General features: G+C 38.3%; 1 protein-coding gene across 8 annotated transcripts in view; it reads right to left on the minus strand.

The window, feature by feature from the left end:
- The window catches only part of LOC149182086 (uncharacterized), a 511265-nt gene that overhangs the window by 279149 nt on the left and 216031 nt on the right, over positions 1 to 16085 (minus strand). For all 8 annotated transcript variants that reach the window (XR_016257052.1, XR_016257051.1, XM_089416746.1 and 5 more), the window contains exons 10-11: positions 14863 to 14979; positions 14606 to 14772 (exon numbers count right to left, since the gene is read on the minus strand). Coding sequence is in view for 6 of the 8 variants with exons in the window: in XM_089416746.1 (XP_089272872.1) it covers positions 14606 to 14772; positions 14863 to 14979 (284 nt within the window). In the remaining 2 variants the exon portion in view is untranslated. The remainder of the gene's footprint in view (positions 1 to 14605; positions 14773 to 14862; positions 14980 to 16085) is intronic.

Genomic DNA, 16085 nt, shown 5'->3' on the forward strand with positions numbered 1-16085 from the left:
TGTTATCACGATTTTGTCGAGACTTTTTCCAAAGAGCTAAATAATCAAAATGACATGAAGAACATGTCTTACAAATTCTTTATACATTACAAGGGCTAAAATATAAATTATGAAGACCAACCATAGCTAAGAAATTCAACAAACCGAACTAGAACGGGTAAAAAAAATAGACCAAAAAACCAGCCAACCAAAAACACATAAAATATTCAAATTTTAAAGAAACCCACATAAACCACATATATTCATGTGCATGCATATGAATCCAAACCATTTATACATAAATAAGCAAAAGTTCTCGTTTATAGAGCATGTAAGGGTGAACATAACCAAAATAACACAGAGTGCAATCAATATCTAAACCAAAAATACATCAAAAAACAAGACCTAGATGGCCTCTAGCATCCAAAAAAATCATGCTACAACAAATACCTACATATCATTAAAATCTTTGCCTGTATTGAGATCTTCGTCATCAATATCACCCCCTAAACATTAAAATAAAATTTTAAAAATGCTTAGAATGTCAATTGAAGATTTTGTTTGATTGATGGGTACATTCTTACTAGGATCATGATAGAGGAGTTCAATAATCAATGCCACTACCATCAAGGTACATAGAGGGATTGTTGCTCGTGATTAAATGCAAACATTGCAATCCACGCAATCCTAAAATCCTGAAAAACTGTTAAGTTTGTTGTATTTTGAGTGAGATCTAGAATTCTACTTTATCCAAGTGAAATCCAACGAGATCGAAACCACGCTGAAACATCCTTAGTCATTTCATGGTAACGTTAAAAATTCAAGCAAAAGGATGAAATTGAAAGATAAAGGAGAATGTCACTTTTACTTTAAGAATTTAACATTACCATGAATTGCATAGCAACAGTAGGGCCATAGGCTTGAATATTAAGCACCTATTGTTGGCTAGTGCCTTGCTAAGACAAAAACTAAAAGAAACAAAGCAAAACAAGCCCCACTTGCTGTTTTCTATGTGGATTTACTGAACCAGTACATAATCAGTTGGTTTGGTACAGTTCAAATCAATGGTCCAAACCGGTTTTGCCTCAAAACGGTCGGACCAGTCAGTTGAAACTAGTTCAGTCCAGTCTAGCTAAAATTGGCCGCAACTAGATTTTGGGGAACACAAAGAGCTATTAATAACAATTTGAGTGCCAACCATCAAATCATGATTTTTATGTGCTACTACATCACATTTGGCACCTTGTAACACCAACACTTGACATTTAGAGCTCACTTTATGGATGACATCAGCCCTAGAGACCTCACTGCTCACACATCTGGGCTTGTGGGTTGGCTTGTAACCCAAGACATTTTTATGATTTTACTTGTTATTAGGGGCTTGTAGGCTAAAAATTAGAACTCATCCTCCTCATATAAATAGACGATATGATCAGTTATTGATCATCACTAGTTGGACTATCTTGGCCCTCCTTAGAGAGATTTTGACCTTCTTGTTTCTTGGTGAAGATGTGATATGTGGAGTATTCATGTTCACTGGAGCTACTCTCTTGACTTTGGAGAAGTTGTCTTGGATCAATAAAGGATTGTTCATGAATATTGTCTTGCAAGTGAGCTTTATTATTGAAAATTTCCAATTTTATGTATAATGTATGGAATAAATTGATGATCTAGGGTATTTTTGTTGTTCCCTAATTTGTTGAAAATCAATTGCATAGAATCTAGGTTTCATTATTGTATGCATTACTCGTGTATAATATGTGAATGGAAATCCCCTTGGTGAAGCTCTATAATAGCTCTCCCAAGTGACTTTGATCCTTCACAAAGGCAATAGTTAGGGTTTGTTCTACAACATCGAACATCCTTACTCCTTTGCAAATTATAGCTTATCTTAAAAATCCACAAACTCCATCCACCCAAGGACTAGGCACTGCCATTGTCTAGTTGGTGTTCAAGTAAAATTTTATCCACAAATTAAATTATTTTCCTTCTCCTCTAATTCAGTTTTTTTAAGGTCAAGAAGACCAATTAGGGCTTAGTCTGAATTGCATTGGCAGGAAAATTTTTGGTCTTGAAGGGATTCAACAACAAGATTATAAGTGGTTGCCTCAAAATCACTCATCTTGGTGGCCAATCCCTCCATTTTCATCCATAATTTCTCTCGCCCTAGCTATTTACCCTAGGAAAAAAACCTACTTTGGCTAAGCTTCAACTTGAGGCATTATTAACTATTTCGTGTGCCTTTGTTGTGCTGATATACATTGTTGGAAACCTTTTCTTCACACCTTGACCTTGGGACATTCCTTTTTCCATGCCAATACTCAAACCCTTGGTCTAGTGTGCCCTAATCTAGCTAGTCTAAGGGAAGCGGATTACCTCTTTATCATCGCTTGAGCCTTGTTCCTAAATGGAGTTTTCCCCTAGAAGCCTTGTTGAAACACCTTTACCTGTAAACCCAGGATATCTCTTAGGTGACCTATATACCAAGACTCCTCCCATTGGTGAAAATTCATAAAGAGCAAGGGGTAGTAGTTGTGGTCACAGTGGGTTACCACCTTATTGTTGTAACTAGGTCTAATGATAGCCTTGTAGGATACCCCTCTAGAAAGCCTGCTAGATTTTGCGACAGCATGCCTTTACAAGGAGTTCCTTTTGCAAATGCAACCAAACCTTGTCTCCCACTTGAAACTTGTGTGGCACCCGGTGTTGATCATGGCATTGTTTGTACTTCGTATTGGTTTTTTGCAAGATATCATGGACTTGCTAGCAAATGTGCTAAATTTATTCAATAGAGTCGGTATCTTTATCGGCTTTAGATTGAACATGTCCAAATTTTGCTTGTGTAGTTGCAAGGGGCAGTGTGACATCAATGGGAGCCAATGGTTAGAATGCCATATAATATCCTGGAAAATAAATTGACTAAAATTTATGGAATATTGTACCATAAATTTATTTTTAAAGCCAATCAAGTTGCACAATTTAAACCATTAAGTTATTGGCACAAGAAGTAGATTTTGGTAATATGAAAACCTAGAAATGCAGCAACTCAAAATAAACATGTGACATATGCAGCAAATCTCAGCCTTATTATATTAAATCCGGATTTGGAAATACATGCCAAGTGTTATTTTTTGTAGCATCGGATGTGTTCTAGCCACAAAATTTGGTGGAGAGGCTAGAATACCTGAGATCTCCAAAACCCGGAAATTGTTTTTGGAAATTCCACCTAGAAGTGCCTTAATTAGGTTATTAACCATTTTTAAATAGTTCCTAAGTTTAAACTTAGGGAATATGGTTAATTAATTAGTATTAATTGAGATAAGGCGAGAATAGTCTAGAAACTCACACGGATCGATCTAGAGATGATCCTAGCCATCGATTATGTTTTAATCTTGGTCGTTGGTGCTCCAACAGTGGATTATAAGAGGAGGTCGATGTGGTGATGGAGAAGACACTTAAGCAGTTCGATTTCTTGGCAGATCGATTTCTAGAGTAGCAACAGTCAGTTGTCAAAGAGAGCTAGAGATCGAAGCAATGAGTGAGGGGCAGAGACAGTGAGGTTGGAGGAAGTATTCCAGATCAAATGAGTGCATTTGCAGAGAGGCAGAAGATCCATAGAGAAGCTGACGCAAGGGCTGCACAGTAACTTCTAGAGTCAAGTTCGATTTGTTGAGAGGGAGAGACGTCTCTAGTTCCAGAGGCGGGGAAGGAGTCCCAGAGAGTCGAAGAAGCATTTTTCCAGCCAACAGAGGGTAGAACGACTTCATCAGAGACCAGTGAGAGGTTTGACGTCAAGTAGACTGCGCAAAGAGGTGCAGAAGCTAACGCGAAGGGTTAGAGGGCCGAGTTTTTGAAGGCAAGTTGTGTCGGGGATAGCCTGTGGGGTGAGCAAATTCCTCACTAGATTTTTGCCAATATTTTTCTCTGTAGGATTGCTAGATTTTGGCATCCAATTGTATTAAAAATTTCTCACTGCTACATAATAATAAAACCCTCAGCTGTTGCACAGGTATTCTCGCATTGGGTTTTTCCGGGGACTTTTGTCCAAAAATAATTGTGTTAATTTTATGTGCGCTAGCATTTCTTAGCTTCCAGCATTTTATTTTTCCATAAAAAATTATTTGTGAAGGTTGCAATGTATTTATTTCGATATTTGTCGTAGCAAATAAATTGTTAATTAATTAACAATTAGGAGAAATAATATTAGTTGCTGCAATAGGGTTCTAGTTTGGAATTCTCAAATGTTATCAGAGCGCAGTTGATCAGTCGGAGAGCTCAGAGGCGAAAAGAAGGAATTTCGCTACTCAATGTGGGCAGCAGGCCGAAATTCCCTAGGGCAGCGCAGTCTCTTGCCAATAGGACGAGTTGCTTGAGGAAGCTCAGAGGCGAAAAGAAGGAATTTCGCTACTCAATGTGGGCAACAGGCCGAAATTCCCTAGGGCAACGCAGTCTCTTGCCAAGAGGACAAGTTGCTTGAGGAAGACCAATTTTTTCTGAGAAGGACAGAAAAATTTGATCCTTCCAAATCAAGTGATTCCAAAGGCGAAGGGAGCAGCTTATATTTTCGTTGGGAAGATCTCTAGCTCGGCACAAAGGTTTTTGCAACAATTCACTAGAGTAGAGCCAGCGTCGAGGTGGAAGAGAGAAGATCACATGCAGAGGGAAAATTTTCCTCAGGTAACTTCTAGTCTCAAGAAGTTCGATTTTCCTTGCGGATCAACAACAGTTGTGAACAGCTCTTCTCACTCCAAAAGGGAGTGCGAATAGAAGAGCAGCAATCAAGCAGAAGGAAAGAGGAAGTTTTCGACAGTTTGTTGAGATGGCCACAGCTGGGCTTCGTGATCAAGACAGGTTGGATGGAGCTTCCAACTACGTCATCTGGAAATGTGGGATGGTCTCTTCGAGGTCATTTAGTCTCACATGTGGCAGACAAAGGTACGGCCAAGGAAATGTGAGATGCTCTCTTCGAGCTATATATCAGATTACTTCCAAGCAGAAGAAGATGTTCCTACAGGAGAAGCTGAGGAGAATCAAGATGCAGAAGGGTGAAAGCATAGATGCCTTCCTCACCAGGATTTAGGAAGTTTGAGATCAACTTGCAAACGTTGGGGAGGCACCCCAAACCACAGAGCTTGTACAGTTGCCACTAAATAGTGTCTCAGAGGAATGGCGGGTGTTTTTCCAGAGTATCTTGGGAAGAGACACATTACCTAAATGGGACACGATGTGGTCCAACCTACAACAGGAAGAGTTGAGGCGGGCTCTATTAAAGAGTACCATCAGCGGCACTATTAGCAAGGGACTAAAGGGTGAGAAGGAAGAGGAGAAAGTGGCCCTAGCGTCTAAGATCCTAGCTAGGGACAAGGGCAAAAGAAGAAGAAGAGAGACCTGTCAAAGGTCAAGTGCTTCAGGTATGGCGAGATCGACCACTACAGTATGCAGTGTCCTCTCAGGAAGAAGGACAAGCAAGAGAAGCAGGACCAGGCGACAATGTCTGCAGAGATAGATCAGTTTCCTCCAAGCTAGAGGAAGATTTCGGGATGTTTGCAACTATACCTCCAGCAGAGAGGTGGGGCAATCTAGAGCAATAGTCCCAAAGCAGTGCAGGCTTGGACAGGATCCTTGAGGTGTCCTCCTCATGGATCATTACCTTGCTATAGGGTTCCCACAATATTCGGAAGCAGGATGGATTAGTGTCAGTAATGTAATCAGATACCTGAGTGACAGTTGCAGACTAGTGACAGTCCTGTTGGAAAGTGTAACTACGTTCATTGTTCATAATGACATGTGTAATCAGTGTGATTTTATGTAAATGATAAAAAGAAGAAAAATATAATTATTATTGTAATGCTTGTCTCATGGGTTTCATGAGAAAGGAATTTTATTTTAATGACGGCTTCCATTGTGAGCCTTTAGGATTAATTCATTTCGTCATAAAAGTCAAATTCAGTCTATGTCATGTAAGAACGACCCTTCTTGGGCATGTTACGTTTTATATGAGTCATTTAATAGGTATAAAAATCCCTCCAAGACAAGCACAAGACCTCTCCTTCATGTTGGCTACAAGATAGAATTAATTATCTCCTCCAACAAACATGTCAGCCGATTTGAGAGGGAAACCGCTATATATAAGCAGCTCAGCCTCAGTTCAGATTACCGAAAATTTCAGAGAAGTGCAAGTCTACAGTTAGAAGTGCGAAAGGGTAAAAGGAAAAGCCTCCCAACCAGCAAGTAACAAGAAGGAAGTGATAAGTTCTAAAGGACATATTTGGGTATGTTTTAAGGTATGCATTCAAAGAAATCTACTGCAACAATGCCAACAAGAATTTTGTTGCAGCAAGGCCAAGGAGAATTATGTTGCAGCAGTGGAATCTGAGAAGTACAAAGAATTCTATTGCAGCAGTGGAAGCCGAGGAGAAGTACAGAGAATTCTATTGCAGCAGTGGAAGCCGAGGAGAAGTGCAGTCCTCCTAGGGAGCCGAAGTGGAAGAAGGGGTAGTCAAGAAGGTCCTGAATTAAGGTCAAGGATTGCAGACCTAATTCAAGAAGGTCGAAGGTTTGAAGCAAGAAGGAAGCCAAGGTTGAAGAAGAAGCCAAAAAGGAAGGAGTAGAAGGTTGATCTTGTGTCTTAGTCTTGGTGCAGCAACTAGGTCAAGGGTCTTGGTCTTGGTATTCGTCAATTGGAATCTCTATAAGTAGAAGAATTTGTTCGGGTCTTCCTCTCAAGAGTGAGAGGTTTTGGCCCTAGTTAACAGCTTATATTTTGCGTCTCTTGTCTCTTTATGGTTTATGCATTGGTAGTTGCTTGATGAAGAACACTAACAACCTAAGTAAAAGAAGATCCTAAGCTAAAGAAGTAAAAAAGCACTCACAAGAAGTTACTAATAGAAGAGAAATCACTTAATTGCTATGCCCTAGATTTCTCAACAAGTCAAGTGTTGAGGAGCGGAATGCAATGTGGGCAGCAAAGCAAGAGGCTCAATAGCAAAGTCTGCAGCAACGCAGATTCCTCCGTGGACAGTGCAGTGGCTAGTAGCGGTCAGATGCTCAGGAGACAGATGCAGCATGAGATACAATTGATTCAGTATTTAGGATGCTTCTCAGTTGCATTTGTTGCAATTGCAGCAGCAACAAATGAGAGGGAGTTGTAGTGAAAATGCAGAGTTGGTAGCAGTACAACAGTGTCAGCAGCAACACAAATGCATCATCCGAGTTGCACAGTGGTTGGTTGGCAATGGCAGTGAGTCACAGTGACCAAACATCGGTGACGTGACAGAGGGTGATATAAAGACAGGGTGTTGTAGCAGCAGTGCAACATTATAACACCTTCCTCGCTAAGAGGGAGTGCTAGTTTTTGTAGCATCGAAAATGTTCTAGTCTCGAAATTTTGTGGAGAAGCTAAAATACAAGAGTTCTGCATAACCCAGAAATTGTTTCTGGAAATTTTACCTAGAAGTGTCTCAATTAGATTATTAGCCTATTTTTAAATATTTCTTAAGTCTAAACTTAGGAAAACGGGTTTATTAAACAAAATTAATTGAGATAAGGTGTGAATCATCTAGAAACTCACACAGATCGACAGGGAAATAATCTTAGGCATCGATTAAGATTTAATCTTGGTTGTTGGAATCCCACCAGAAGATTATAAGAAGTCGATGGGTAGATGGAGAACACACATACATAGAGTTCGATTTTCCCAAAGAGAAGTTGTTGCCAAAAGAGTTTGAGCTTCAGAAGAGAAGTAGCGACAAAGAGGGGCAAGGACAGTGAGGCCTAAGGAAGATTCTTTCCAAATCTAGTGAGTACTTTGTAGAGAGACCGAAATTTCTCCACGAGGATGTGCAAAGGAGGCCGAAATTTCTCCAGGAGGCTGCGCAGAGGAAGCACAGAAGCTTCAAAGGGCAGTTCGATTTTGCTAGGGAGAAGATTGTTATCAATTCTAGAGGTTGGAAGACATTTCTAGAGTGTTGGAGAGACAATTTCCCAGTCAGCAGCAGGTAGGACTACTTGAATTGCAGAAGTTCCAAGCTAAAGCATGTGAGGGACTACACAAAGGCGATCCAATTCCTGCGCACAACTGGGTGGATGACATGCTTTTCAGGGGCAATCAAGGGCAGGGATTGCTCCGAGTGAGGGCAATTCCCTCAGATTATTTTTTGCATTATGTTCTCTACGAGATAGCCAATATTCGAAATCCAAATTGTACTCAGATAATTTCACTATTGCATAATAATAAAAACTCTCAGTTGTTGCACCGGTTTTCACAAGTAGGGCTTTTTCGGCGACATTTGTCCAAAATTAAGTGTGTCAAATTTTATGTGTGCACTCACATATTTCTCAGTTTCCAGTGCTATTATTTTCCACAATATTTTTTGTGAAGATTGCAGTGTTTTTATTTCATTGTTGTCACAGTAATAAACTGCTAATTTAATTAACAGTTAGCAGAAATAATACCAATTGCAACAATAGGATTTCAGACTTAAAATTTTCACAAAAGATAGTGGACACAAAAATTATGCTCCAAGCCAAGGCAAAACCCCTCAAAGGGGAAAAGCCAGAAAATCTCTTCTCTTATAAAATCTGCTTCAAATGAGACAACAAAGACCCTAACCCTAGACCAAGTCCTCCTCTAAGTACCAAGTTGGCCTTTCAAGAAACCCTTCAAATTAGGTCAGATCAAACAAGTCGTAATCCCGCTTTAACCAGCCTCCAGCGTCAACTTCAACCCCCAGCTTCAACTCTACAACTTCGTCCTACAACTTCGATCGTGTAGTTGCTGCAAAAACCCTAATTTCAGCACAAGACAATCCTACAAGAGATCCTTCTTTGAGCAAGACAATGTCTCCCAAGGTCAATAAAGTCAAATTAGAATACTCGCCCTTCCAACAGCTTGATCCTGCAACTTGATCTCCTGCAATTCGGACTTGCAGTTTCAGCCTTCCTGGAAGCTATAGAAACCCTAGATTTCGCACGTGTGAGAAAGATGGAGCCCAAAAACAAACTTTTCTTCTTCTTCTTGGATTCTCCTTGCCTTTTATAACTTCACTCTTCTTGTATTGCTTCTCCCAGATTCAAATCAAACTTCTTCTTGAGAGATCGAAGTTGTGTGTGAATCAGTGTCAAATGAGGTCGAATCTGCTTCTATTTATAGTCTTTCCAAGCGGTCAAATTCCTTCCTTTAGGCCAACTTGTAGCTGCCAGGGCCGACTTATACTTTGGAGGTTTCCAAGACCTTCCAGACTCAAAACAAATTCTTTTATAAGGTACATATTGCCTGAAAGGGCCTTATAATCATGATGTTAACTCTCTTGACTCATGCCAATATATCCTAATACCTAACAAACCCTAGAAGCATGAAGAACCAACATTGTTCTCATACGAAGAGTCGGATTGATAAGCCAACTGTAAGCATCAACATTATAACCAGCACTGTCAATGAGGTCTAACTTGACAAGCTCAACTTCATTCGAGAGCATTATGCTAGGAGGATTTATGTGAAACCACACTACCTCCAAGGTACATATCCCATCTGATGTTCACTAAGTATTTCCTTTTAAGACTACTCTTATATTGGATTTCCAATCCTAAATCTCCAAAGAATATTGTCCTATTCAACTACTCTTATTTTGGATACCTATCTTATCCTCAAAGAGTGTTAGTACCTTTTCTTTCTTGGATTATCTATCCTCAAGGAAACCACATATGTTTATCCAATCCTTCACCATTATCTCCTTATGGCCTTCACTTAGACTAATGGTTGTTAGTCCTAGTCAAGTGCATAACATGAAGAAGAGAATTCACATGTGATGTTTATCATCACTCCCTGTCAACCAGAGAGGATATCCCTATTCCCTCTTGATTAGGAAATAGATACTTGCTCCTATTCAAGTAGACTCTTTTGCTCCCTCTCAAATATAGAGGAGATCTCTAACCTCTTTCTAATATGAGAAGTCATAACCATTAGCTCTCTAGCTTGTTTCCATAACAATATCAACTACCTGTTCTTTCTGGAGATAGCTACATCGCTCCCTCTTTCATTTGTATCTCGGTATCATAGAGCCATGTTCTTCCTTTCATTTTGTGACAGGAATCCAGGATCAATCTTGCTCATCACTTTCATCTTGTCATTATTAACGAAGGCATTATATTGAGCCTTACCGATCTTCAAGCTAATCATAGCTCCTTCATGAAAGCAATATTCTTTGTATGAACTTGAACTTTAAGTTATCTCTTCACACTGCTACCTTTCAATTCCAAGATGATGATTCAAACAAATTGACTACATGATTGCCAAAACCATATGTTCAATCCATACAATTGAACAATCCTCAACTGTCATCATGTATTCCTCTAATATCCTTCCAGGTAGCAAAACAATATGTTAACCAGATAACCAACAAGAAATATTAATATTAGACTTACCTCCTCATGATGACCCTCTCATTAAAACATCAACATCCTCATGGTCCATCTTCACAAAAAATAATTTTCCTTAATGCATCAGAGTGCCCAAGGATCAAACTTGATTACCAAGTTACAACATTCTTTCAAAGATTATACTAGATGTTGATTGCCATTCTATATATTCTTGTGAGAAAGTCTTAATCCTTTTATTCATCTTTTAGGCATCATACAACCAAATGAAAGATTCACCAGGCATGTTTTATCACTGACCTACCCAAGAGTTACTTTAAATATGCATTCCTATACTTCCATAAAATCATCTAGCTATTTGTTCTTCAACTTGACCAACTACATTCCTTCATCCTTCAAAAGTTTTGTTTCCATACTATATGGAATATATACTACCCTTGTCATAATGCTTCTTCCAAGAACCTTCCAAAATGATTGTTCTTATAGGATCTTCAAGATCCACCTTAGCAAAATGACTACCTCTAACATAATGTTAGAGAATGCTTGGATGAACATAATATGCAAAACGGTTCAATCTTCTCAATATTTAAAGATTATATGATCTATACAAAGCAACTCAATCAAGTAGACTCTAAATCTTCTAATATCACATGTTGCTATCTATGATGCCATGCTTTTACAAAAAAAATCTTCTAGAGTATACAACGATGCATGCTATTCTAAATAAAAGGCACTCTTCATAAAGAACCTGATAGAGAGGATGCCTTCTTCAATAGTAAAGATCTTTGACATCTTCTTTCATCAACTTCTTCTCAGATTCTCCTATCTCCTCAAGTTGTGTGAGCTTTGATTCTTCCTTTCTTTTGTTGTTCCACTTGTTTGGGCAGTCCCTCTTAAAGTGTCCAAATTCATTACATCCAAAGCATTGAACCTTGGACATATTTGGCTTATTCTTTGACTTTCCAAACTTTCCCTTCTTCAACTTCTTCGTTCTTGCAACAAAGGCTTGAGATTGTTAATTTCATTCAATGCCATCCTTTGCCTTGATCCTAGTCTCCTCCAAGATGCATTGAGCGCACAACTAATCAAAAGGAGTAGAGTCTTTCTTAGAGTAGATGCTAGTTCCAAAACTGCTCCATTCTAGTGGAAAGGAATTTAGTACACAGATGGTCATTTTGGAGTCAAAAATTGTCTCCCCAAGCCCATGCAACTGATCTCTTATCTGTGAAATCTTAATCACGTAGGAGGCAATGTCTTCATCCTTCGATTTCTTTATTCTGTATAGTTGGTTTCTCAAAAAAATATTTTGACCTGATGTGCTTATAGAGTACAAATTTACTAGCTTGTTATACATAACCTTAAAAGTCTACAAATTAGCAACAAATGGAACAAGATGATCCTTAATGGATTCCACAATGATCCTTTCTACCCTTACTTCTCCTTTCTTGTATTTTGCTATTTCTTGAGTCTTGTCTTTGCTAGGTTCAGCAACTTCACCGAGGACATATTCCATTACTTCATGTTCTATAAGTGCCAGATCAATCCTTTTCTTCCATGCTAAGTAATTCGCTGAGCCAACGAGCTTATTGCTTTCCTTCCAAAAAGAACCCATACGACCTGTAGATTCAGACATAGAGTAATAATATGATACTTACTTGTCAACCAAGAGTCTTTCCTTCTTTGATGATGTCTCCAACTATCTTGATACTTTCAAGATCTTCAAAGAGACTTTAATGATGTCCTAGAAAGATGTCTTCTAGGATACCTTCAGCAACAACTTCAAAGAGTGATGAATGATTCCTTGATGCTTCCTTCAAAAGTGTCTTCCAATGAGCCTTCTTGTGATCTTCCTTCTCAAGCTTCCCTTTGATGAGACCTTGAATAAGCCTTCATTCTTCCTTCAATAAGAGTTTGATCCTTCTGCAAGTGATTCCCCATGGAAAATCCTTCTTTGTGTCCAGAAGATGATCTTCTCAGTTGCCTTCTCTTGTTCACCTTAGCTCTGAAACCATGTTGGAAAATGCAATATGGCAGCTATAAAATTAGATATTCCTTAACCTTAATAATTGCTTGTGAACTTTATTTATCTTCTTGTGTTTTCTTTATTAGTTCTTCTTCATCAAACAATTATCAAGAGCAAAATAATAAATATAGTGGACACGGAAATTAGGCTAATAGTAAATACAGTGGGCACAGAAATTAGGCTCCAAGCCAAGGAAAAACACCTCCATGGGGAAACCCAGAAAATCTTTTCTCTTCTTATAGAATTTGCTTCAAATGAGACAACAAAGACCCTAACCCTACACCAAGTCCTCCCCCAAGCACCAAGTCGGCCCTTCAATAAGCCCATAAAATTAAGTCAAATTAAACAAGGCTTAATCCTGCTTTAACGAACTTCTAGCTTCAACTTCGATCCCTAGCTTTAGCTCTGCAACTTCGATCTTGTAGCTGCTACAGAAACCTTAATTCCGGCATAAGACAATCCTTCAAGAGATCCTACTTTGAGCAAGGTAATGTCTCACAAGGTCAACGAAGTCAAATCAGAATACTCTCTCTTCCAGCAGCTTGATCCTGCAACTTGATCTCCTCCAATTTCAGTGTTTTTTGAAGCTGCAGAAACCCTAGATTTCGCATGTGTGAGAGAGATAGAGCCCAAAACCAAACTTTCCTTTTTCTTCTTGGATTCTCCTTGCCTTCTAGACCTTCGCTCTTCCTTTCTTGCTTCTCCCAACTTCAGATCGAACTTCTTCTTGAGAGATCAAACTTGTGTGTGAGTGAATGCCAAATGAGGTCAAATATGCTTCTATTTATAGCCTTTCCAAGGGGTTGAATTCCTTCCTTTAGGCCAACTTTTAGCTACCAAGGCCGACTTGTACTTTGGAGGTTTCTAGGACCCTTTACACTCAAAATAAATTCTTTTACAAGGTAAATCTTGCCCGGAAGGGTCTTATAATCATGATATTGACTCTCTTGACTCATGACAATATATCCTATGACCTAACAAACCATAGAAGCATGAAGAACATGCTTTTACCTAGAAGACCATCAATAAGGAGTATGAAACCCATGCTTTTAAAATAATAACTTTTTCTTTTCTTCTTTTGTTTGTTACATAATATACATATTGAAATGAGTACAATAACAAATGAAGACTGAAACTAGTTACATTTCCAACAGAATAGAGAGGAACAAGACAAGTTGTTGAAGCTCAAGGGGACATCTGCATCTTCTGCTCAACATTCTACCCATCTCACTTGGCATAATGAAGATACAATGTCTTCAAGTCTTCTATGGCATGCTATATTTGGACATATTAATTATGATAATCTCTATTTGATGAAAAAGAATAGTGTTTCTGGTCTTCCAACTATTCCTAGAAAACTAAAGCAATGTTCTGTCTGCATCCTTGGAAAACATAGCAAACAGACATTCCATGACTCCAATTCTAAAGCATGTAGAAAAATTGGTTTGATTCATTTAGATTTGTGTGGTCCTATGCCTGTACCTTCTGCAAATGGAAATAAATACATCATGACATTTATTGATGATTACACCAGAATGTGTTGGGTATATTTGTTGAAAGACAAGTCTAAAGCATTTGAAACATTTTAAAACTTTCATGTATGGATTGAAAATGAAGCACAAACTAATATTGGTGCCCTTCATACTGATAATGGCAAAGAATACACTAGTAATGACTTTGAATCCTACCTTCAACAACATGGGATCCAACATCAAACAGCAGTTCCATACAATCCTCAACAAAATGGTGTAGATGAGAGAATGAACAGAACATTGTTGAATATGGTCCACCCCATGATGTTATTTAAGAATGTAAAATTGATGTTCTGGGCTGAAGCATTTTTGTGTACAGTCTACGTAAAGAACAGATGTCCATCACATGCTCTTCAAAACAAGACTCCTTACGAAATCTGGTATGGCCAAACTAGGGAAAACTTGAGATGATCGACACCAGATAACTAGGTCAATTTACTTACAGACTATAATACAATCCCCTTTCTCTTGATAACAGGATAGCACAGCTTTATTTTCCCCATCCTAGCAATTGCATTCCATTTCCATTTTTTAGATTAATGTATTTTTCCCATCTTTCATCTTAACTGACACATCAATACTCTAAGAAAGCATGGTTGAAAACAGACACAATCATCATATAAAAGTAAAAAACTTAATTTTAAGTGCACTTTCAGCTTTCATTGACACTTGCTCATTTGCAGAATATGAAGACAACCTCATGTGATCATGGATTACACCATGATATGTGTCGTTGCCATGCTGATAGTTTACTGTTGGAAATTTCCAACCTCCTCCATTATTATGACCATGAAAAACTGGTGAAGAAGGTATTTCTCCTTGTACATATCCTGTCCGAGGCAAAATCTCAACACCATTCATCTTCTGCAAGTAGACAACAACCATACATTATTATGCACACAATATATTATAAACATAGATAATCCAAGGCCAACAGGAAGCAATGGAACAAACCGATGGGTGTGAGGGATCACTATTTGGATGGAAGGGTGATTGTGGAGCATAGGGAGCTTGATACACTGGGTCAGCTCGCAAAGATGTCAATTGATACTGTGAATCCTTCAACTTAGCCTGCATATAGCATAAGTCATCAAATCATACATATTGTAAACTGCATAATTATTAATACCATGCAGTGTTATAACATTTAAACCATTTCAAAAAGTATAAAAATCTCATTAGCTCTCGATCAAATAGTGTATGTTTATTTATGTGCCCAATCATTTTTTAACATGTATAAAGTTCACATACAAAGACCATACAGCTGTAAATTCTAGCAGCTTAATATGTTAATTAAGAGCTTCTGCCTCTATTTGGCACTGGACAGCCATTCAGACGTTTCAAAATGTTAACATGTGTATGTGGTTGTTACATACAGACTATACATGCATGATCATTAAATGTAAACTGCATATATGGCTTTGCATGGAATAAAAGTTTCCAACATGCAAAATTACAGGATTTCTCTACTGATACATCTGTGCCAATGTATAAAGTTCTTGTCTATCACCATTACAATCTTTCCAAGGCACTAAGTTTCATCCATTTCCTGTTTGCTTTAAACTGTCAGCTCATTCATACTAGTACCAAACTTTGCCCTCCCATTGAGATTTGACTCAATGCCATGAGTTGATTCAAGATTTGGTCCTATCACACATCCCATATTCTTGAGAAGTGCAATTGAAAGTTTGCTTCATGTAACTTGCTCCACATCAGCTTAGTCATTTCATATCTCTAGGAAAGTCCACTTGCAATCTTGTGTCAGAATGATCAATTTAGTTGCTCATTGTTGCAACTTTAAGTAAGTAGCTTCTGTTTTGGCATATCATTAAAGTAACAAATCTAAAATGTAACCCCAACAACCCAACCTCAAGAACCCATTATGAGCAAACCATCCTTAGATATATGACTCTAATGGAGCACAAACAATGTATGCTTAATCTTGCACATGCATATGGAAGGAATAAATATTCCAACAAGGCAGTCTAAATCTTAGTATAGTCCCACTAGGGGTAGATAACATTAAAAGAAAGTTGAAACTACTGCTCAGTAAGGTGGTAGAAAATGTATTTGTGTCAAATTACAATAATTTTATAGCAAATATTCTTGAAGAACCAAAAGTGTTGCGGTGTAAGTTCAAGGAGTTCACTATAGAAAAACATGCTACCGAGAGTTCT

The sequence above is a fragment of the Pinus tabuliformis genome, chromosome 3_2, assembly GCF_031772625.1.
Source record: "Pinus tabuliformis cultivar Carrire ecotype Pingquan chromosome 3_2, CPIR1, whole genome shotgun sequence".
Taxonomy (NCBI): Eukaryota; Viridiplantae; Streptophyta; class Pinopsida; order Pinales; family Pinaceae; genus Pinus; species Pinus tabuliformis.